Source organism: Vombatus ursinus, unplaced genomic scaffold (assembly GCF_900497805.2).
Source record: "Vombatus ursinus unplaced genomic scaffold, bare-nosed wombat genome assembly UNPS02014847.1, whole genome shotgun sequence".
NCBI classification, from domain to species: Eukaryota; Metazoa; Chordata; class Mammalia; order Diprotodontia; family Vombatidae; genus Vombatus; species Vombatus ursinus.
In genome coordinates, this window is record NW_020954625.1 from 6,433,950 (window position 1) to 6,458,716 (window position 24,767).

General features: G+C 41.2%; 1 protein-coding gene across 1 annotated transcript in view; it reads right to left on the reverse strand.

Annotated features, from left to right (window-relative positions):
- MYPN (myopalladin) overlaps window positions 1-24,767 on the reverse strand; it is a 97,679-nt gene that overhangs the window by 19,115 nt on the left and 53,797 nt on the right. The window contains exons 8-13 of the mRNA XM_027840693.1: window positions 24,316-24,339; window positions 21,385-21,501; window positions 20,167-20,539; window positions 8,973-9,566; window positions 6,231-6,369; window positions 1,169-1,390 (exon numbers count right to left, since the gene is read on the reverse strand). Coding sequence (XP_027696494.1) covers window positions 1,169-1,390; window positions 6,231-6,369; window positions 8,973-9,566; window positions 20,167-20,539; window positions 21,385-21,501; window positions 24,316-24,339 — 1,469 coding nt within the window. The remainder of the gene's footprint in view (window positions 1-1,168; window positions 1,391-6,230; window positions 6,370-8,972; window positions 9,567-20,166; window positions 20,540-21,384; window positions 21,502-24,315; window positions 24,340-24,767) is intronic.

The window sequence follows — 24,767 nt, forward strand, 5'->3', positions numbered from 1 at the left end:
CCCGCCCTGGCTACAGATGTACCCCAAGTCTTTGGCCGAAGACCTCTAAATACGATATACTGGTTGCTCTAAAGAATGGCTCACTTGGGATCTCATCAGTTCCCAGGGGTTCAATCATCTCTCTATGCAGATGACTCTCAGACCTATTTATCTACCCCAACCTCTCTCTCGTGCTCTATGTTCACATCATCACCTACCTGCCTGCTGGACATTTTGAACTACATGTCTCACAGGTATCTCAAATGCAACACGTCAAAAACAGACCTAAATCTCTTTCTCCCCCAAAGTACCCTTCTTCTGCACTTTCCTATATCTCGTATGGGCACCATAAGGGTTCCATGCCATCTCGGCCTCTTCAGTTTATCTACAGACAACCAGTTAATTGTCAAATTCAGACCCTCTACCCTCACAACATCTGCATCCATGCCCTTTTCTCTACCCACTCAGATACCACACTACTGTGGGGCTTTGCTACCTCTCACCAGAACAACAGCCTTCTCACTGGTTGCTCAAATCTCTCTCCCCTCTTGTCCACCCTCCACTCAGCTGTCAAAATGATTTTCTTAATGTGTAGTTCTGAGCATGTCACTCCTATAATCAGTAAACTCCAGTGGCTGTTATCTCTGAGATTAAATAGAAAGTCTGTTTGGCATTTATAATATGGCTCAAATCATCTTTATAACCTCACTACATCTTCTCTCCTTTATGCACTCTTTGGTCAGGTCACACTTACCTTCTTCCTGTTCCTTAGACATAGCACTCAGTTTCCTACCTCCACACCTTTGCACTGGCTATAGCCCATGCTTAGAAACCATTCCCTCCTCACCTCTCCTTCTTTGAATCCCTGTCTTCTTTAGGTTTCGGTTCAAGTGCCCCCTTCACAAGGCATCTCTTGATCCCCTACTGCTAGTGCTAATGCTATTGCCTCACCTCCACCCTACCCCCACCCCCTTCGCCTGGTATCCACTTAGCATGGAAATGTCTTTATCTCCTAGCACTAATAAATGCATGTTGATTGATTGGCTTTTTTTTTAAATCATATTTCTCTCTGAGTGTACACTCACCCCCTTGTGACTGGCCTATTTTCCACCCTCCTTTTCAGATTCTGGTTGTTTATAAGCTTCAGGAAGCAGGGTTTCTCTGTGATGGATGACTGGCACTCCCTTACCTTTGGAACAGGTATTCCAACAATTTTGCAGGTGAATGTCACTGGAGAGCCTTCTGTCACCCGGAAGTGTTTGAGTCTCTTGTCAAAGATAGGGGCAATGCATTTGCCTGTCGGGATCTCATCATGCTGGATTTCATCATCAGATTCATCCACAGGGGTACGTTCCAAACGGAACTCTATTTCATTCATTAGCCTTTGCTCAAAGCTTGAAATCTTGTATTCCTGTGAAAATAGCAAATTGGTTTCAATAGGAAGATTCTTCCCTAAACATGAAGGAAACTGCCTGTTAGCATGATTTAGAGATAATTATATTGAAGATGCTATGTCCTTAGGTCAATGTTATTGTGAATGAAGATTTAAGAAAATCCAAGTTAACTACCATAATTTCATGGGAATCCCAGTCCTACTCTCTTACTTTGGACCCTTAGGAATCATGTTGGAAGGCCACAGTGAGGGGTTCCCAGCAGCACCACCCCCACCTAAACTTACAGAACACTGACTTTTGCTCTAGGGCATGAAGCCCTGATGAGATCCAAGCTGTATGGAGGGACTGGGGGTGGGGTGGGGTGGAATAAAGGTAAAATAAAATCATCATCATTTTGTGCAAAAAACACCCAATTTCAGAGGAATACTATGTTCATAAACTTTATGAAGTGTTCTTAAATACCCATCTCCAATTGTCTGTTAGATGTCTCAAACTGGATGGCTAGAGCTCTCAAACTCAACATGTCCAACACTGAACTCTCTTCCCTTCACATCCCCTTACTGTACCAGGTGGTTGCAGTGCCCGAGGAGAGAAGGGGGTATGTGAGAGATGTTATGAGAGCAGAAAAACAATAGGACTCAAAAACAGACTGGATATGGAGTGAGGGTGAGAGAGTAAAGATGACATCAAGGTTGAGGATCTAGGTGACGGGGAGGATGGTGGTCCCCTCAAAAGTAATAGGAAAGTTAGGAAGGGGCCTAAGCTGAGAGGTTGGGAGCTCTTACAGGGGTGGGCAACCTGTGGCCTCGAGGACACACGTGGCCTTCTAGGTCTTCAAGTATAGCCTTTTGACTGAGTCCAAGTTTTACAGAACAAATTCTTTCATTAAGGGGATTTGTTGGGTGAAGTTTGGATTCAGTCAAAGGGCTGCACTTAAGGACCTAGAAGGCCACATGTGGCCTCAAGGCCTCAGGTTTCCATTCCCTACTAGAAGCTGGTTGTTGAACTCTGAAATGACTTCTTGGAGAAGATGATCACTGCCGGGAGGATAAGTCCAAGCCACATCCTAGCTTGCCAGAAGTTAATAGCTCTTGAGTGTGCTGCTTGGATGGTGCAGAGCTGAGATGAAGGTGAAATGCCTGTTCATCAGCCCTACAAAGTATTTCATCTTTGAATATTTTAGGTTTCAGACTCCCAGAAGAATATAAATGGAATGATGGGTTATTGAATCCTATTTTAAGTATCTGTCAACGTACACTTGTGAGTCTTTTGTGTTTTTACACATTTCTTTTGCGCTGGAATAGCTATTCTATACCTGATCTACTTTGTACATTGAGTACCCTTCTAGAAAAGACTCAGTTAAGGTCTTTTGGAGGAGGTCCTAGACATGAGCCAAAATTAGGCTCTAATCCTGATTAAGACATTTTTCCCTACTCTTGGAATGGGAGGTGAATAGAGAACTAGAGAGGGGAGAAAAACCTGATCCTCAGTTTTAAGATACTGGCTACCCCAGGGATGAACCTGATTTTAATGAACCCAGAGACAGGGTTCGTTAAGAGGGAGAAGGTATCTCCTTCCAGGCTTCAAGTCATTAAAGTGATCATCAAAAATACCCTTCATTAACCTAATAGTTTGTGTCAATCTGGATTTTAATGGAGCATTTGTTAAATACTTCAAGGAATTAATAAATTAAAATGTCGTTCGGTAGTTCAGTTGTATCTGACTCTTTGTCACCTCCTTTGGGGTTTTCTTGGCAGAGATAATGGAGTGGTTTGCCATTTCCTTCTTCAGTTCATTTTAGAGATGAGGAGCTGAGGCACACAGGTTAAGTGACTTACCCAGGGTCATAGAGTTAGTAAGGGTCTAAAGCCAGATTGGAACTCAGGAAGATGAGTCTTCCTGACTCCAGGCCCAGTACTCTCTCACTGTGCCACCTAGCTGCCCCATAAATTAAAATACCCCTGGATTTTATCAGGAACTCTAATGTGGCCCTGAGTTCTTTGCAGCTTTGCCATGGCTTTGAGCACATCCTGACAAAAGACTATGCCGGCTCTTTGAGCATCAGTCTAGCTTAGTATGGAGAGGGTTCTCATCAGTTGCTTGGCCAGTCTCTGTCAACTCATGAAGTAATTCAAAACGGCCTTTAGTCTGTGTAGTCCCATTCATTTCTTTTTCTTTTTTTTTTAAGGCAATTGGGGTTAAGTGACTTGCTCAGGGTCACACAGCTAGTAAGTGTCAAGTATTTGGTCTGAGGCCAGATTTGAACTCAGGTCCTCCTGGCTTCAGGGCCAGTGCTCTATCCACTGTGTCACCTAGCTGTCCCAAGTTCCATTCATTTCTATGAGGGTGGTGGTAGAGCAGTTTAAAACATTGCAGAGAATGCTAAGTATTACAAAAAATTTAAGCTACCTATAAACGTTAATTTAATTTGGGATCTCACAAATGTGAGATCCTTGCCTTAAGGTCAGAAAGTTGGCAAAGTACTGTAGTTACTGAATTGTATTAGTACTGGGATTCTTGCTCTGAATGAAACCAGAATAAATAAATTGCAGCATAATGAACAGATTACTCTCACAGGTTCTCCTTGGAAAAAGTAACTAATATACATTGGTTTCACGTTGATCCAGAAGGCAATAAGAAATGTCATTTCATGAACAGTTGGCCATCTCTTCTTGAAGTGTTCATTGTGTGCAAAAGAAGGACTACAATATTTTCAAGTTGGAAGGAATCTCTGCGACCATCTAATCCAAGCCAGAGGTGAAAGGAATCTTTACTACAACATGCCTGACAAATGATCGTCCAGCTTCTGCTGGAAGACCTCATTACTTCTGAGGCAAGCCATTCCACTCTTGGGCAGGTCTAAGTGTTAGGAAATTTTCTCCCACCATTAGCCCATTTAAAGTACTGACATATTACAAAATATATGTATAACATATATGAAAAATCCATCTATAACCAAACAGACATATTATATGACATAATGGCTAAAATACATATGAATATTTATTACATATATACATACATATATGATTAAAAGCTGATCCCCAATAAATAAGTGGTCAAAGTACAGGAACAGTTCTCAAAAGAAGAAATGCAAGCTACTAACAACCACACAAAACAACCCTGAGGCTTCGCCTCACAACCTGCAAATTGGCAAAGATGACGAAAGATAAAAACAGTCAATACTGGAGGGACAGTGAGAAGATCGGCATATTGGTGAATTGGTGATGGAGCTGTGAATAAGCACAATCATTTTGGAAAGTAATTTGGAATTACATAAATAAAGAAACTAAAATGAATTTAACCCAGATATTTTACTACTAGGCCTATACTCCAATGAGGTCATTGGTAAGAAGAAAGTTCTCGTATATGCCAAATATTTATAGTAACACTTTTTGTCATATGAAAGAAGTAGAAACAGAGTAGATATCCATTGACTGGGGAATGACTAAACAAACTGTGGTACATGAATCTAATGTAATATTTTTGTGCCGTAAGAAATAAAAATTAAGGCAACTCCAAAATTCTACTTGACAACTGTCAGATTGGCAAAGTTGACAAAAAAGGAAAATAACAAATGTTGGAGGAGCGATGAAAAGACAGGCATGTTGATGAACAGCTGGTGGAACTGTGAAACGGTCCAGCCATTCTGGAAACCAATTTGTAACTATACTCCAAAAGTTAATATCACTACTAGGTCTATAGCCCAAAGAGATTTTTAAAAAAAGATGAAAAGAATAAAAGGAAGGATGCCAGCGGGAGAGAAACTAGAAAAAAACTTAAATTAAATTTTTACAAAGATAAGGAAGGAAAGAATACACAAGGGTACTTGGCTTAAACTCTTGTTAAAGAACTTGAGAAAAAAGATTTCATTCCATTGGGATATGGTGAAGGTGAACCTTTCCCTTATGGGCATTAGGTTCTAAAGTCAAGCTTTCAAGCCACAAATCCAAATCACCCTTGAAATCTCTTAAGTTGATGAATAAGGACAGTATGGGCCTAGGATATTTAAACAGCAACAGCTGGAAAAGGGCTGGGGTTTCTTGAAAAGGAGCCATTTAAGATCTGAGAGTGAATGGCTGGTTGCTAGGGAAATGAATGAATGTAAATTTTATTTTTCCTTCTACACAGCTAAGTTATTATGAGAGAAACAGGAATCGGAACTTCTGTTCAGACAGAAGACAACAAAAACAGGTAAAGATAACTGGTAGGAAAACTGATGATTGGAGAGAAAATTCTATTGCAAAAGCTTCCCACATGTATGATTATCCTGGAGTGCTGTAATACTACAACTTAATAGTTTCTCTTTCCTGCTTCACGGGGTGTTGAAGAGGTGACATCAGAAAGTGAAAGGGGACACTGCAGGGTGCTTTTAGTGACCTGGCAATCCTAGAAAGAGCAATCATGGCTGTCCTCATTACCTCTACCAGCCCACATTTAGAAATATCTCTAGCACAGGCAAGAGGGGAGTGGAGTCCGAGGGAACAGTAGATTCAGCTATGTTCCTTTGTATAATCTTGAGCAAGTTCTTTTCTCTCCCTAAGCCTCAGCTTCCTTATCTGTAAAATGAGATTGAACTTGATGGCCTCCAATTTTCCTTCCAGCGTTAAAAGAAATCTTGGTTCAGGCTTTGCCCTGGTCTATAAGGCAAACTCAACTCAGGAGATAAGACAAAAAGAGTTTATTAGCACACAAAGCAATTTCCATGTAAGGATATCTTAAATAGGGCCTGGCTCTACAACTCCTTGCTTACAAATTGGACAAATATAAGCTTCAACATTCAACTTTGCACAAACTTTGCCAAAGACTACATTTAACTTACGCCTGACACGAAGAGCTGCCAACGAATGCCCTTACCTGCTGGGATGCTCGGATGTCACTGAAATGCATTTTTTTTTCCAAGTCCTGAATCACTGCAGCCTTATTTTCACGAATATGGTCATCTGTCACTGGCTGAGGAGACTTTAGATTTTTCTTTATCACTCCCTGGGGTGACCTGCAAAAGAGATCCATAGTTAACATAGCAATGAATAAATACTGGCCTATTATGAAAGGCTGGCATAAAATTAGGGTGACTCAAATAGAAAGCAGAAGGCTGAATAAGAACCCAGTGGTGGACTTATTGTTAAATTTAATATATCCTACCTTCATAAAGGTGTGCTTTATGAAGTATAAATACTTCATACTTTGTCTTTATTAAACTGCCAAAGTGATATTCCAGAAGCATGAGTCTGACCATGTCCTTCCCCTTTTAAAAAATAAAAACCAGTGGCTTCCTATTACTTCTAGGATTAAATATGAACTCCTCTAGCATTTAAGGATTTTTACAACCTGCTTGCTAACTCCCTTTCTATCCTTAACATACATTACTCCCCTTTACACAAGTCTAGCCAAACTAGCCTTCCTGCTGTTTCTCCTAACGTGAAATTTCATCTCTTATCTCCATGACTTTGCCCAGGCTGTCCCCTGTACCTGGAATGTACTGTCTTCTCACTTTTGCCTCTTAGAATCACTAATTTCCTTTAAAGCTCAGCTCAAAACTCACCTCATCTTTCTTAAGCCCCCTAGTTGCTAATTCCTCCTCAAAATTACCTTGTATTAATTTTGCATACATATACTTGTGTCCATGATCTATCTCATTGTAGAATGTAAGTTCTTTGAAGGCTGTGACTATTTCATTCTTGTGTTTGTATTCTGGATGCCCTGCATAGTGGCACACAGAAGGCATTTGACAAATGCTCATTAATTTATTCTTTCACTCATTCAACAAATATTTAGGACGTGATTACAATTTGCAGAGGCTGAGTACCATACCAACTATATATCTGAATTTACATATTCTTTTTGTGTGCCTAGCACATAATAGGTGCTTAATAAATACTTTAAAAATTAATTAGTTAAGAATTAATCAATGCGTACATCCTGTTTCCTAAACTAAATTTCCCGGTCTTCTTGGTCAGGGACCTTCCCTTCCACCTGTCACATCTACTCAGTAGGTATTTGTGGGAGCAGCGAGAGGAGATAAAAAAAGCAGAGTAAGTAGACTGCTCTGGTAAGCAGTAGTAGAGGCCAGCTCCTACAGGAAGCCTTCCCTAGGGGCCTCTTAAGTCCCGTGCCTTCCCTGGTGATTAATTCCTATTTATTATGTAGATTGTTTATGTATATATATGTATATGTATGCATATATGTATATACACACACACATACATATTTGTTTGCATGTTCTTTCTGACATTAGATTGCAAGCTCCTTGAGGGCAGGAACTCCCTTTATCCTCTTTTTGTATCCCCAACTGGAACAGTGTTATTGTTCTGTCCGGTCTGATTCTTCGTGATCCTGTGGATACTGGAGTGGTTCTCCATTTCCTGCTCCAGTTCATTTTACAGATGTGGAAACTGAGGCAAACAGGTGACTTTTCCACAGTCACACAGCTAGTGCAGGAGGCTGGATTTGAATTCAGGTCTTCCTGACTTCTGGCCCAGAGCTCTCTGCACTATGGCACCACTTAGCGCCTTCCCACACACAATAGGGGGTTGACAGATAATGAAGAGAGAGAAAGGTTTTTGCAGCCCACGGACAGCCTGGCCCTAAAGCCCGCGGGGGCGAGCCTCCCTCCTCATTGGTGGAGAGGCGCCCCGCCCTGCCTGAGGGCCACAGTCCCGGCCCATCCTGCGGTCTCCAGGGTCTTTATCTCTCCTCAAGCTGAGAATTCTGGAGGCAGGAAGGGGATGGGGGTCCGCCCCTGCTCATCCAGGCTCTCTCAAGGAGCCCAGCTCCAGGAGAGCAAAGACCCCCTAGCAGGCCGGGCTCTTTTGGCCAATGAGGAGAGGCCCGCCTCCGAGGGCTGCGGAGCCAATGAGAGCACGCGCCACGAAGTGCGCAGCCTCGGAGATTAGCCAATCCTATCTCCTTCTCAACACGTGCGTCCTCCGAGGGGTGTTGGGCGCCCCCCTGTGGCGCTCCTTCCCCAGCCCCGCGGAGGCCATTGGGGGGAGGGGCTGTGCTCGTCACACTAGACAAGGGCACCGCCCAGGGGCGGGGCCGGGTGGTTTTGGGCCCCTCCCCCCCCGGGTCTGGGCCCCCCGGCCCTTCGGATGCGCCGCCCCCCACCCAGAGGCGGCCGCTCTGTCCCGTCACAGGCGCAGCTGAAATGCTGCTCGCGGCCGGGGTATTTCTGGGTCACTCGTGGGGCAGCCTTCCTCGAGCCAGGCTGAAAAACGTCGTTTTCTTCCGTTGCTTAAGTCCTATTCCCCCCCTCCGCCCCCCATAATAATCCTCGCGAGGTGTCCCGCACACGGACTTGCGGGTTGTCTCCCGTCAGAATGCGGGATCCTCGGGACAAGGGCCGTTTTCCGCCCTTCTTTGTATCCCCGGCGCTCAGCCCGGGGGATACAGTCTGGCACATAGTAGGTGCTTAATAAATGCTGGTGAACTGAGCTGCAAGGGGTAGATGGCGCCACTGAACGAGTTCACTTAGAAATGTGTCGTCCTGATCGTTCCTGGGGGGCGACGTGGGACCCCCGGGCTCCCGAGCGCACGGACTGCACGTCAGCTCCCCATAACCCATCTTCAGCCCCCCCACAAGGCGGCCATACTTACACAGACGGGGCGCTCCTGGGCAGGCCCATGGCGTTGGTGGGCGGGACGGCGGGCAGGGAAGGGAGGACCGCACTGAGAAAAGCCACCGGGTTTTGAATCCGGCCCGTAGGAGAGACGGTAGTAGTGGGGGACACACAACGGGGCTGAAATTGGTTCCCACTGGAGACAGAGAATGTGAGTGGCGGCTGGGCGGATTCTGCTGGACTGCTAAAAGGTTGTTCATTCTGATTGGAAAAGGTCCCTAGAGATCTCGTTGGCGCCAAGGAATTCGAGCCCAGAAGGCTTTCCTTACTCGCTGTCCTCTGCATCACTTGGGCTGTGTGGCCGAAGGTGGTCCCCGGAGAACTAGAAGGGGATGCGGTAGCCAGCATCGTATTGTGAGACACGAAAAACTGCTTAGGCCGAGTGAAAGTGAATGTCTGTGCCCGAGGGGCCTTCATCTGTTTGCTGGTGGCTGCCACTGGCGGGGGAGCCGTGGAGTTTGTCATGCTTACGTTCAGAGGAAACTCTTTTGGAGATGAACAAGATGGAAACTGCAGCTGCTGTTGTTCCAATAAAACTTGGTTGTGAAGCTGTTGCAATTGACTGGAATCCCTGCATACAAAACAAAGATGGGGAAGAGAGAAGGAAAATCTGTCACCCTCTATCTGCTCCAGAAAACTTGTTCATAGGTTATTTACAGCGCATGTGATCAGGGAGCGAGTCAAACTGTTTGACCTCTACCCAACCTTGCTTAGTTGGGTTTTTGGTTTTGTTTTTTTCCTACAAAATGGAAAAGAGGATACTCGTTTTTCTATAGCTGTCATTTTCATTACTACCTCCTACTGGTATTCTTCCAAAGATGGATCCATGACCTCAGTAGAAACTGATCAGGCATATCTTTTCCCCTAAGCCGAATACCAGCAGACTCATCAGACACCACTCCCTACAATGCAAGCTGTACTTAAACCTCAAGGCAGTTTAGCTCCTCAGTGACAGATGCATGAGTCATCCTTCGGAGAACACACACAGCAGGCTCCTTTTTGGAGACTTCCCAGAAACAGGTGGTGCACCAGCAGGTTATGCTTACACACAGGGGGAGGACCCCAAACCATTCCACTTGTGCTGCCCCTTCATAACAAGAACCAAACCTGAATCTTCTGTCTCCTTCTCCCTTCTCTCTATGCCCCTCCTTCCCTCTCCTTTCTTCTCTTCCCCTCCCTCTCTCTTCTCCCCTTCTCCATTCCCTCCCTCCCACTCTCTGCATCTGTTTCTTCTGCATCTTCAGAGCTGTGAAGGGGAAGCTCGACTCCTCCAGCAAGGGTTGCCAGGCCTCCTTTGCTTAAATATGCACATAGTAATTGTATGGATAAAGCTAGTACATTCTCCTGGCGCAAATGATTACAGGTTCCTGTTCTGCCTGTGATTCTACTGCACTGCCTTCACCACTGTGCTGAATATTATTGGAAAAAGCCAATTACTGTACTATATGGGACCTGCTATTTTGAAAGTCAATTCAATGTAATCCAGAATTTTTGTTCTCTACTAGACTTACATTGAAAACATGTTTTTAATTAAAAACTTCAGGATCTTTCCTGCTTTAAGAAATTAACTTGGAAATTGCTTATAAATTACTTTTTGGCATAATTTTCTGAGGGTAGGCAAAGCCTGTCAGAATAAATAGCTTCATTATTTTCAAATTTTGAAGACATAATGAATAAGCTCATATGTGAATTTTTGGGGGGCAAGATCAGCTGTAGGTAAAGTTGAGAATTAGGTGTTTTCTTCCCAGTACTCTGTGACTTCCAGTTCAGAACCCATTAGTAGGTGCTCCCCGCCCCATTCACTTTAGACACCCAGTCCTCTCATAGTCTCCCTTCCTCTTCACTTATTCTTATGAAAAGAGTGGAAATTTATTCATACTCAAGTACAAGTGATTGATAATTCCATAAAATGTTACACCCTCTAACAGGGATCAAAGCCTTTTAAACTAACAGAATGACGGAAGTCTAGGAATCATCCACTGAGTATAGGAAGTATTTGGTAAGTGACAGAGAACTTTCCTGATTCCACATAGGCAACTGATAATGCTATGTGTAGACCAGGGGTGGGGAACCTGCAGCCTCTAGGCCACGGGTGGTCCTCCAGATCCTCAAGTGCAGCTCTTTGACCGAATCCAAACCCCACCCTTGGTGTAGACTGATCCTGTTCTATTTGTTTATCCTTATTTCAGTTCAAATGTTCTAGATGGCACTGCCTGACTCTCAATCTTGGATAAGCCAGCCTTTGTTAAAAAAGGGGGGGAGGAGAGAAGGGGTAGGCTGTAACATTGTATGGTGATTTGTTTAGATGAATTTACTTTTATTGCAGGTTTGGCCTTCACCTGTTTTTCATTAATGGAGTTTTGGGCACTAATGCTAGATTTGGTTCCTTTCACCAAAACTCCAAACCAACCCTTTAAGTATATGGCAGAGTCTTCTTTTACTTTTAGAGACTTAGATATCAAATTCATTACCTGAAATCATGTCAAACCCAAATTTTGAATCCAATCTGGGTAAAACAACTCTTAGTTTTATTCTTTTAGTCCTGTTAAAATTCTAGGGAACAGAGCTTTTCAACTATTTTACATTTGAAGCAGGAAGAAAGGCAAAGTGTTAATATGAATATAAGCAACCTGAATCCATAAGACTAAAGTTGAATCACAAATTTTCTGAGAAGAGTCACTGTTAACTGTTAACCTAACCTAACCTTTAGTTCAGATTTAAGAGGAGCTGGCTACTATTTCTGGAGCAGCCTAGTTTAAGGGTGACTATATCAATGATACAAAACCATGTCTACTGGTGACATGAATGCAGGATAACCTATTCAAAACAAGCCATAGTTAGTCAAGTGTGATCTGTTTCAAACCCATGGTGCAGGGTAGCTACTGGAGGCACTGTGTGTTCTCTTGAGCAGAGTAGGTACTTAATAAAATCTTGTTGATTGATTGGTAGGAGATACTTTATAAAGATCATGAGGGTCTGTTTCTTCCATAAACTCCATCCTGGAACATGCCACCAACAAGTTAGTCCATAAGCCCAGGCCATGAAAAAATCTTGTGCAAGGCCTAAAAGAAATCAGCCTGTGGGCAAGAATTTAAGTTAAAATGGATACAATGGGAAGTGGGGAGAGATAAAAGGCAGCAACTCATCCGAGCTCTCCCCCAAACTCCTCCAAACACCTTTAAATAATGCCATAAAACAATTCCTGGAGCAGCAGAACCCACAAGAGGACGGGGTGAGATAATTTTCCAGCCAAAAATGCTTAGAAGGTTGGCAGGAAGGGTCTGTCACACCTGGGTGAGAGTGGAGCACAGTCCAGTGCAGGCCGTGCCAGCACAGCCCTAGCATCAGTCCCAGCAAACCAGGAGCAGGCCTTGGGAGCCACTGAATCAGTAGTGGCGGCAGCTTCTTCTAGAGCTTTCGGCCCACAGATGGTGCAGGGGTCAAACAACTGGTCAGAAGGAGATTACAGGGGTCTCTTTGCTAGCACTGAGGCAGGACTCTATTGCTTTGCCCATACTCGGACCTGGGTGGCAGTCCCAGGGTGAGGAGAAGCATCAGCACAACAGAGCTTGTAGGTACAGTGGAGCAGGGACACTCGTCACAGTTCCAGGGCAGAAAAGAGTACTTGTGTCGCTCACATACCAGAGCACAGGCAGGAGAGGAGTAAATACATTTCTCCTTAGATCACATCCCCTTGGAAGAACTGAAAATGTGCAGGTCCCTAAAAGTATTTCTGAAAACAGCTGCAAGAAACTCCTGAAGCTTAGGACAGTGCACCCTCCGCTCTTTTCACAAAGAGTTAAAAGTCAAGAAATAGGCTGGGAAAATGAGCAAACAAGAGAAAAAAATTCTGACCATAAGTTGTGAACTGATCCAACCATTTTGAAGAGCAATTTGGAATTATGCCCAAAGGGTTATAAAAAGGTGCATACCCTTTGACCCAGCAATAGCACTTCTAGGTCTGTACCCCAAAGAGATCATAAAAATGGGAAAAGGACTCACATGTACAAAAATATTTATAGCAGTTTTTTCTGTGGTGGCAAAGAATTGGAAATTGAAGGGACACCCATCAGTTGGGGAATGGCTGAACCAAGTTGTGGTATATGAATGTAATGGAATACTATTGTGCTGTAAGAAATGATGAACAGGCTGACTTCAGAAAAACCTGGAAAGACTTGTATGGACTGATGCTGAGTGAAGTGAGCAGAACCAGGAGAATGTTGTACACAGTAACAGCCATGTTGTGCCATGACTAACTTTGATAGACTTAGCCCTTCTCAGCAATGCAAGGATCTCCAAAAGTCTCATGATGGAAAATGCTATCCATATCCAGAGAAAGAACTATGGAGTTTGAATGCAGGTTGAAGCATACTCTTTGCTATTTTTTTTCTGTTTTCTTTTGTTTCCTCTTTCTTGTGGTTCCTGATATTGGATCTAAATCTTCTCTACAACATGACTAATGTGAAAATATGTTTAATAGGAATGTATATGTAGAGCCTATATCAGATTGCACGTTATCTTGGGAAGGGAGGTGAGGAGGGAGGGGGAGAAAAATTTACAACTCAAAAGTGTATGGAAGTGATCGTTCAAAACTAAATATAAATTAGTAAAAAATAAAAAAATTCTGACCATAGAAAGTTACTATGGTGACAAGGAAGATCAAAACACACACTCAGAAGAAGACAGCAAAGTCAACATTCCTATGCCCAAAGCCTCCAAGAAAAATATGAATTGGTCTCAGGCCATGGAAGAGCTCAAAAAGGATTTTGAAAATCAAGTAAGAGAGGCAGAAGAAAAATTGGGAAGAGAAATGAGAGTGTTGCAAGAAAATCATGAAAAATGAGTCCACAGCTTGGTAAAGAAGACACACAGACACACACACACAAACAGCAAAGAAAATAACACCTTAAAAAATAGACTAGGCCAAATGTCTTAGTACAAAAAGCCAATGAGGAGAATACATAAAAAGCAGAATTGGCCAAATGGAAAAAGAGGCACAAAAATTCACTAGAGAAAAAACTCCTTAAAAAAGTAGGATTGGCCAAATGGAAAAGGAGGTACAAAAGCTCACTGAAGAAAATAATTCCTTAAAAATTAGAATGGAGCAATTGGAAGCTAATGACTTTATGAGAAATCAAGAAACAATAAAACAAAACCAAAAGAATAAAAAAATAGAAGACAACATGAACTATCTCACTGGAAAGACAACTGAACTGGAAAGCAGATCCAGGAGAGATAATTTAAAAATTATTGGACTACCTAAAAGCCATGATCAAAAAAAGGATCTAGACATCATATTTCAAGAAATTCTCAAGGAAAACTGCCCTGATATTTTAGAATCAGGGGGTAAAATAGACATTGAAAAAATCCACTGATCACCTCTTGAAAGAGATTCCCAAAATGAAAATTCCCAGGAATATTATAGTCAAATTCTAGAACTCCTAGGTCAAGGAGAAAATATTGCAAGCAGCCAGAAAGAAACAATTCAAGTATTGTGTAGCATCTTCTACATTAAAGGATAGGAAGGCTTAGAATATGATATTCCAAAGGGCAAAGGAGCTAGGATTATAACCAAGAATCACCTACTCCCCCAAACTGAGTATAATCCTTTATAGGGCAAAATGGATATTCAATGAAACAGAGGACTTTCAAGCATTCTTGATGAAAAGATCAGAGTTGAATAGAAAATTTGACTTCTGAATACATGACTCAAGAGAAGCATAAAAAGGTAAACAGGAAATGAAAATAACAAGACATTTAATAAGGTTAAACTGTTTATATTCCTACATGGGAAAATGATATTTGTAACTCATTAGAATTTTCTCATTATTAGGGCAGAAAGGAACATATATAGACAGAGGGCATAGGTGTGAGTTAAACATGAAGGGATGATATCTAAAAAAAATAAAATTAAGGGAGAGAGATATCTAAAAAAATAAAATTAAGGGGTGAGAGAGGAATGTACTGGGAGCAAGTAAAAGGGAGAGGCAGAAAGGGGTAAATTAGCTCACATAAAAAGGCCAAGAAAAAGCTTTTACAGTAGAGGGGAAGATGGGGAGGTGGAGGGGGAATGAGTGAACCTTATTCTCATCAGTACTGGCTCAAAGAGGGAATGACATACAAACTCAATTGGGTATAGAAAATCTATCTTACCTTACAGGAAAGTAGGAGGGGAAGGGGATAAGAGAAGGGATGAAGTGATAAAACAGAGGACAGATTGGGGAAGGGGTAGTCAGAAGCAAAACACTTTTGAGGAGGGACAGGGTGAAAGGAGAGAGAGAATAGAATACAGGGGAGAGGGGAACAGAGTGGAGGAAAATACAGTTAGCAATAGTAACTGTGAAAAAATTTTGAGGCAAGTGTCTCTGATAAAGGCCCTGTTTCTCAAACATAGAGAACTGAGTCAAATTTATAAAAGTAAGAGCCATTCCCCAATTGATAAATGACCAAAAGATATAAAGTTTTCAGATGAAGTAATCAAAGCTATCTATAGCCATATGAAAAAATGCTCTAACTCACTATTGATTGGAGAAATGCAAATGAAAACAATTCTGAGGCACTACGTCATACCTATTAGATTGGCTAATAGGACAGAAAAGGTAAATGACAAACGTTGGAGGGGATGTGGGAAAAATGAGACATTAATGCATTGTTGGTGGAGTTGTGAACTAATTTAACCATTCTGTAGGGCAATTTGGAACTATGCCTAAAGGGCTATAAAACCATGAATACCCTTTGACCTAGCAATACCACTGTTAGGTCTGTATCCCCAAAGAGATAAAGAACAAAAAGGAAAAGGACCTATGTACAAAAATATCATAACAGCTCTTTTCTGGTGGCAAAGAATTGGAAATTGAGAGGATGCCTATCAACTGGAGAATGGCTAAACAAACTGTGGTATGTGATTATGATGGAATACTATTGTGTTACAAGAAATGATGAGCAGGATGTTCTCAGAAAAACCTGGAAAAACTTACATTAGCTGATACAAAGTGAAATGTACTGTGTACAAAGTAACAGCAATATTATAAGATGACCAGTTGTAAATGACTTGGCTATTCTAAGCAATAAAATGATCTAAAATAACTCTGAACAACTTATAATGAAAAATGCTATCCATCACCAGAGCAAGAACTGATGGTGTCTGAATATAGATTGAAGCGTACTTTTTTTTACCTTTTCTCGAAGTTTGTTTTTTTTGAGGGGGTCTATGTTTTCTTTCACAACATGACTAAACACTATATTTAACTGCTTGTCTTCTCAATGAAGGAGTGGTGGGGTAGGAGGAAGGGAAAGAATTTGAAAGTCAAAGTTTTAAAAATGAACATTAAAAATTGTTTTTACATGTAACTGTGGAAAAATAAACTATTCAATAAAAATTTTAAAAATGGATATTATGGACAACTCTGACATTTTACTTCTTTAGTTACTGATTCTTATTCAGAACTGCCATATCATTGCTGAGATACTGATAAGTGTAGGAAGGAGCCTGGAAATGTTAGTACCAATTTGCAAGGCTGTTAAAGGATAATTGAATCCAACCATTTGGAAATTTACTCAGCTAGTAGAGGAAGTGATGACATTTCCACCTTCCTATAGTTACTATTTATGGCCATAGAAACACAATGATCCTCTTATTGGCAGTGTGGAAACTAACACCCTACACCTCAGACTCTAGGACAGAAAGGACTTAGCTGCAAATGGATTGAAGAGTCCCTAAGGTAAGGGAATCTTCTATCACTCTCATTCTGCCTTGTATTCAAAATGCTTCCTCTTTTACATAGGTGAAAAGTTAGTAGTGTTTATGTTTCTTTTTCTTTTTTTCTTTTCTTTTTTTTTTTTAGTGAGGCAATCGGGGTTAAGTGACTTGCCCAAGGTCACACAGCTAGTACGTGTCAAGTGTTTGGTCTGAGGCCGGATTTGAACTCTGGTCCTCCTGACTTCAGGGCCAGTGCTCTATCCACTGTGCCACCTAGCTGCCCCTTTGTGTTTCTTTTTCCCTGCTTCTTAAATACATATTTTTCATCTCTTAGGAACTAAAAAGATTTATGAATTTTATCTCAGGCTTACTTTCCTTACCCCTGTCAGGGAAAAGGGAGTACATTTTTCATTTATAGGAAAATGAGGAACAGAGGTAACACATAGATCCTCTAATGAGAATAGCTTTATAATAGTTGTTGGATAACACAACAAATGATTAGTTTTCTCCCCAGAGAGTAAATTTTTTTTTTTAGAAGAATGGATGGCGCTTTAAACTGTAGGTGCCTAAATAGGTCAGGAGTATAAACCTCTGGCGGGCAGAAGGACAACTACACCTGTAGTGCTTTGAGGCCCCTGAGCTAATACACTGAGTTCAGAATGCATATTCTTCCTAAGCCCTCTGGAAGCCCATAATACCAAGACTAACCCATAGCTTTCTAATTTCAGAAATCTCAGGTGCGCCACCAATCACTTTTTCCTTTTCCCAGTATACTCAATAAATCTATCCTTTACCACAAAAAAAAAAGGTGCTCAGGAAACAGAGGCATCTTCTGACTTCTATTCATTGTCAGCCCAGAGATAGATTGTGTTAAAGTTGTCAATTGTGCATTCATGAGGCATTAAGGCACGAAGAGTTAACAAGCATTAACTGCGTGAATCATAAAGCCTCAGAGCTGGAAGGGACCAGAGAGATCACTGAGTTCTCCTTCCCCATTTTACAGATAAGGGAACTCTGAGTCCCCAAAGGTGTAATGATTCAAAAGCCTAAGGCCACACATTGGGGGTGTAGGAGCTAGGCCCAGGCCTCCTGCATCCTAGTCCAGCATTCCTAGGTCAGTGAATTCCTTTTCCTATTTTGGAAGAAGCATGTTCAGTCTAGGAGAGTGACTGCATACAACTTTTTACTGTTAATAGATTTCTTCACTTTAGCAAACAGGCAATACTCCATAGAGTATATTTTGTATCTGATCTTCCACAAAGAGGGTTTTTATTGGAGAATAGCTTTAGGCCTTATGCATGTTGCAGTCTTATTAAATTTGGATCTGATGATTTTGCTGAGATATTTTATCATGATATCGTGGAAAAGGTATGGAAAGTAAGCAGTGGGCCTCTCGGAAAGATGACAACTAGGGGCTACAGAGTCTCTTAGTGATAAGTGGTTTTATTCTCCTTTAGCTCCTTTCAAATAAAAGTTAAAGTACATGGTTCCTGGGTTTGTTATCTGTTTAATTTCAAAAGGCACATTAGTCCTTACTTTGCTGTATTATAGATTCCACAAGGGTCAAAACTTTCTAAAAAAAATGATACACGTTAAACATTTCTGGTTTAGAATTCATGTAGATTTCATATAGAATGCTAATTAGGCCAATGAGCCTAACAGACTCATGTAGGTAATGCTCTTTCCTACTAGTTTCACATGGAGAAAACTGCTTCACGACTATGGACAACACCTCTAATTGTAGCAGAGGGTCTTGCAGATGTGATCTTTTGGTTCTAAGAAAGGCAGAGTAAGAAGTAAAGAAAAAGTTTAGTGAAAATATCAATACCACTGAAAACTCAGAATGGGCATAATATTTGTATATGGAAAATACATTGGTATTATTACTATTTTTATTCTTTCCCCCCTCCCCAAGATTAAGAGGAGTAGCAGAACCAAGATTTCGTAAAAGTACTGGTCAGAGCCAAATTCCGGGCAACTAGGTGGTGCAGTGGATGGAGTACTAGGCCTGGAGTCAAGAAGACCTGACTTCAAGTCCAGCTTTGGACACTTATTTAGCTGTATGACCTGGGCAAGTCACTTAACCTCTGTTTGCCTCAATTTCCTCATCTGTAAAATAGGGATAATATCAGCAGCTAACTCCCAAGATTGTTGTAAGGATCAAATGTAAAGCACTTAGCAGAGTGCCCGACACATAGAAGGTGCCATGTAAATGTTTATTCCCTTTCCTTTTCTCTCCTTATTTGTAAGCAGGTGGCCACCATTTATATGGTATATTTTGAGGGCTGCTGGAAAACATTTTCCTGCCCCCTAGTATCTCTCCCATGATGCTTTAAATTTTCCTATTACTAAGTCCTTTTGATTATGGCATTAAAAGGCACTGTTAAAATTAAAATATTTGGGAGATATATACATATATATTTATATGTATCTTGAAAAATTGATTATATCCACAGCATGAATGGCAAATAACTGATATACGTGTGTGATATACATACACACACACACACACAGACATATATACACATACACGTATATCAGTTATTTGCCATTCATGCTGTGGATATAATCTATTTTTCAAGTTGGGCAGTCCCTTTGTGGGCAAAATTTGGAGGGAATGGGATGCTGGGCAGTTAAATTTTGTGGGACAAAATGAGTACATCTCACATGTAGAACACTTCCTAGATGGGATGCTACCAACAAGAACATGGGAAATATGCGGTGCTGAAGGTAAGGAAGATGTAAAAAGGGAGAAATAGAGGGGACCTGAAAAAAATCTGCTGCCCTTGTGGCTTTGCCTAGGACCAGTCTTAATGTCAACAATCTGAAATCTAGAACTTTGATGGTAAGAAGAAGGATTAGCTTTCTCTCCCAACATTCCCATCCAGAATCTTCTGTCCCCAGTGATAACTAGGTGGAGGAGTAGATAAGGACAAAAACAGAAATACAAAACATCCCCATGAACAATTCCTTTCCCCCTAGAGCACTTTTGGTGTCCTTCCTTGTTATGCATTTCTATGAAATATCTTAGATCTAAAATCCTGGCCTGCCTTTAAAGCATAACTCTTCTAAACCTTTAATACTGTTACACATATAGGGAACTTAATGTTACTATAGTATATCCATTGACAGAAAGGAAATGTTAAGAAAAAGCTAGCAGCTGTTCTATATTTGCTTGAAAGCTTAAACTTTAACCAGAGAACAGAGACAGAAGGAAGAGCTCCTAAGCAAAAGAGGTCGTTAAACACTTGGAATGTATTTTGTAGCAAAGTGATAGAAATTTCTTCCCTGGGGGCCTTAAACGGTAAAGACATTTTTTTTCCCTATTTATAGCTATGACCTCATAATTTGGTCACGACATTTGTTTGGAGGCAAAGGAATGGACTAGATGACCTGTATAACCCTTTCCCAACCCTAGAATTTTAAGAAAGCATGAGAGAGGAAACACCTCGCCGTTTTGCTTTTCACTCACAGTTTTGGTTTAGCTAGTACAGGAGGCGGCTCTTTGACAGGTGAAGAAGGTTCGGGTATCCTTGCTATTTGCCCATTGAACCGATCCTGTAAAAGGTCAGCAGGGATCTGGTCAGCAATCACGGCTCCGTCTTCGGTGGATGCTTCACTTGCTTTGTCATCGTCTGGTAAATTGAAGTGTACTCGAAGACCAATCCTGGAGCTGGATCGGGGCTCATTGTGATTCACCAGAACTCCTTCAAGTTTGGGTTTGGGGGGTTGTTCCACGGAACGGGGCTCTGGCTTAGGTGGGGATGGTTGGTTTTCGACAACAGTTGAGTTGCCCGTGGAATTGGCTCTGTGGGGAGCCATATTATTGCTATGGTCCTCAGTCCCTAAAAGAACAAATACGGAAAGGAATCAATCCAATATTTTTTTTAAAGAACAAAAAATATGGAATTTGGGCTTAAGGATTTGTGGACCTGGGTAGGGGTTAGACAGGCATGATAACACACTCATACTTTGGTAGATGAGTGACAACAGACTGAAGAATAGTAAAATCTTACATTATATAGCACTTGAAAAAAATTGCCTGAAGTAAGGCACTTTACATGTAAATTTCTTTCTGATCTTCACAACAATCCTTTGAGGCGGGTAGTGTCCTAGCATCCCTGTTTTACACAGGAGAATCTAGGTCTCAGAGGGGTTGAGTGACTTGCCCAGTCACAGCTAGTAAGTGGCAAAGCTGAACTGAACACATGTTCTTTTACTCCAAAGATCAGTATGTCTCAAATATTACCAGGTAGACATGCAAATGGGAGAACACTTGTCACAAAAGAAGAATGTAGGAAACTCGAGAGCTTTAAAGGATTAGAAATTCAATCTAAGCACACAGTGTGATGATGCTGTAGCAACAAAAAAAAAGGCGCTATTTGGGGAAGTATTTTAGGACTAGCTTATGTAAGACTAGAAAGATGAGGGTCTCCTTTTGTGCATAATAGAAGTGAGCACAACTGGTGCATGTGGAATGGGATTCTATCCTCAGGAAGTAAGAGAGAGGATATCAATAACTAGAATGTGTCCAAAGAATGTCTTCCCCAATGATTCAATGACTTATGAAAGACACCAAGGACAGCTGCAGATGAGAGGCTAACATTAATCTCCACATTGATACTTGATGTCACTGCCTAACCTGCCCTGACATTTTAAAGTGAAAAGGCCCATTAGGATCAGTCCATACCTCTCACAGTCAGCTGGGCAATGCTTGACACTGTGCCGTACTTGTTGCTTGCCGTACAAGTGAAATTCCCAGAATCTTCGGAGAATACTTCTGCAATGACCAGTGTACAAATTTCCTCTAGAAACCAGAAAAGGAGAGTGCTTCTTGATAAGATACAATGCTGGAAGTATTCATACTTTCAAGGGACACCAGAAATGACTGGTCTGATGCTATGCCTATATAATGCCAAGACAACTTAATGAATTAGTCCATTTAGCCAAACAACTGGCCAATCTCATGAGAACAAAATCTATCAAATCAGTTATTGAACTAAATTGACTGGTTGGCTGCGTGATTTAGCTAATTCATTTCAAAACTACTGCCCATGTATTGACAGGAGGCTGGCCTAGATGATTTCCCATTTTCTATTTCTAGGATTCTGTGAGATGAGTCTGAATCATGAATAACATGGCTAACCAATAACAAACGTAAGTCCTCACAAACACACAAGAGCTGAAAATGTGAGTACGCTTATGTGAGAAAAATGTGATGACTGGATTCCCCTAAGAGAAGCAAATGGAATAGTTTCTAATCTGAGGCATTTCATCTCCACCCTGGTGTCCTAGATAACTCTTTAGGCAATTTTTTCCCCAAAGGACACAATTCTAAAATGGAGAAATAAACATTTGTTAACCTCTTAGAATTTCATTTTCTGCCTAGTGGAGTACTTTAAATGTTTTAGATGAAAAGAATAATGAAGGGATTCCTCCACTGCAATGCTGAGATAATTCTTTATGTATTGCTGAATTGAGAGAATTCTCTTTGACATAGAGAATGACTATACTGTACAAAGCATAATCTTAGCTTTAGAGCTAGAAGGCCCCTTTGAAACCATCTGGTCCAAATTCTCCATTTTGAAGATATGGAATCAAATGGGTAAAATTACTTGCCCTAGTTACACAGACAGCACATAGCTAAGCTGAACTAATGTCCTCTCATTTCAAATTCTTCCATTATACCAGGCTGCCTCAGCACCAATTACCAACTGTGGCCATGTTAATATAGGTTGTAGAAGTTAGAACCAGACATTTCTTTTTCTTTTTCTTTAGGCAATTAGAGTTAAGTGACCTGCCCAGGGTCACACAGCTAGTAAGTGCAAGTGTTTGGTCTGAGGCCACATTTGAACTCAGGTCCTCTTGACTTCAGAGCCGGTGCTCTATCCACTGCACCACATACCTGCCCCAAACTATCCTTTTTTTAGTTTTTTTTTTTGCTTTTTGGTGAAGCCAGCTCTTCTGACTCCTATACTTATAGCACACCACTTCAAGAACTTTACAGACCTTATTTCATTTAATTCTCACTACAAGCCTAAAAAGTACAATTGGTAAGGGAAAGAGTATTATTCCCATTTTTTAATCAGTCTTGGGAGCTCTCAGTGAGGAACCTTCCCTCTGCCAATGAAGATCTGTGCATTAGAGCCTGAGCTGCCCGTAGGAACACTGGTGGCTCGTCTGGCATCCCAGAGCTAAAGTTTCTCCTTTGCAGAGGTGAGAGGTTCGTGCATTGAACAGATTTTCAGACTTTTTGGAGGTATCAATCAGTTTGGTTGATTTTTTCCCGCTTTTTATTCTCTCTCTCTCTTTTTTTTTTTTTTGCTTTTTTGGTGAGGTGATTGGGGTTAAGTGACTTGCCCAAGGTCACACAGCTAGTAAGTGTTAAGTGTCTGAGGCTGGATTTGAACTCAGCTCCTCCTGACTCCAAGGCTGGAGCTCTATCCACTGAGCCACCTAGCTGCCCCCCAGACATTTCTTGATATCTGATGGCAAGGAGGTGTGTGGTGGTAAAAGCACAGCACAAACCCCTAGTTCTCTGACATTATCACCCAGTTGACCTGACAACAAAAAACAGATGTGTCTAAAAAAAATAACACAGGGGCAATTTGAACCTTTAGTAATTAGTGATAACAAAATCATAGGAACAAGATCATCTACTTCTAAGGCAAAACTGCGTAGTAGGTCAAGTTTGATTTTTATAGGTCCAATTTCTCCTTTCTACATTCTTATCCCTTCTCCATATTGTCTCCTCTTTTGTGGTTGTTGTTCAGTCATGTCTAACTCTTAGTGACCCCATTTGGGGTTCTCTTGGCAGGGATATTGGAGGGGTTCGCCATTTCCTTCTCCAGCTCATTTTACAGATGAGGAAACTGAAGCAAATGGGGTTAAGCGATTTACCCAGGATCCCAGAGCTAGTAAATGTCTGAGGCCAGATTTGAACTGAGGTCCTCCTGACTCCAGGCCCAGTACTCTATCCACTGTGCCACCTAACTGCCCTTTGGTCCCCTACTTTTTATTTATCTTATATTTCCTTTCCCCCAACAAAATGGGTCTCCAGGAAAGAATGCAACATATCGTCTCACATTAAGGTATTAATGTCTATTAAGATAATGGATCATTTTCCTTTGGGGTATTTATATTTTAAGGGGTAAAAAGAATCTTTAATCATGAAATTTCTGTAATTAAGTGGTTGAGTGTGGGAGACTCTAAGAGGGGCCCTGAAATCACTTAGTGCAGCCAATGTCCTCCGTGTGAGACCAGCCTTTAATATGAAAATGTCACAAAGTGGGGAGCTCTCCCAAGAAAGAGTAATACTACATTATAACCAACTTAAACTCAGGGACCACATCTAACAATAGCTATTAGCAATGACTGGATAAGTTGCACCTAGATTCAAAAAGAAATACAGCTGTGGTAGCAGGAACACCACAGTATGGATAACTGAGATAATAGCAATAGCTAACATTTACATAGTATTTTAAGGTTTTAAAAATACATATATTGTCTCACTTGATCTTCTCAACAACACTAAGAGGTAAGTGTTATTATTACCTTTATTTTATAGAGCAGAGAAAGGTTATAGAGACTGAGAAAGGTTAAGTTTCAAATGACCTCTTACCTGGTTCAGCCATGGATCGTGGTTCTAAAAAAAAAAAATAAAAAGATTACTGGACTGAGAAAATTCACTTATATATATTATATTTTCTTCTAAGACTTTCTAGGGAACTCTGTACACACTTATTTTTAGAACTGATTTAATAAGTTCTGTAAATCAATGCTAAGTAAAATGAAATAAATGCTGATTATGACAGCAAGAGCAGAATAGCATTTCACAATGGCTTAGAAACAGCAGGTAAATAAGTGATATACCTTAGAACATACCTGAGTATCCACCAAGAATAAATCCTGTCTCATAAGCTGAACCAGACCCTTAAATTGGAGATATATACTGTGCTAGCTGTGTCTCATGGATACCTTATTAATGTTCCTAAGACCCTACTTAGAATAGAAATATGGAGATGAAGAAGAAGAAGAAGAAGAAGAAGAAGAAGAAGAAGAAGAAGAAGAAGA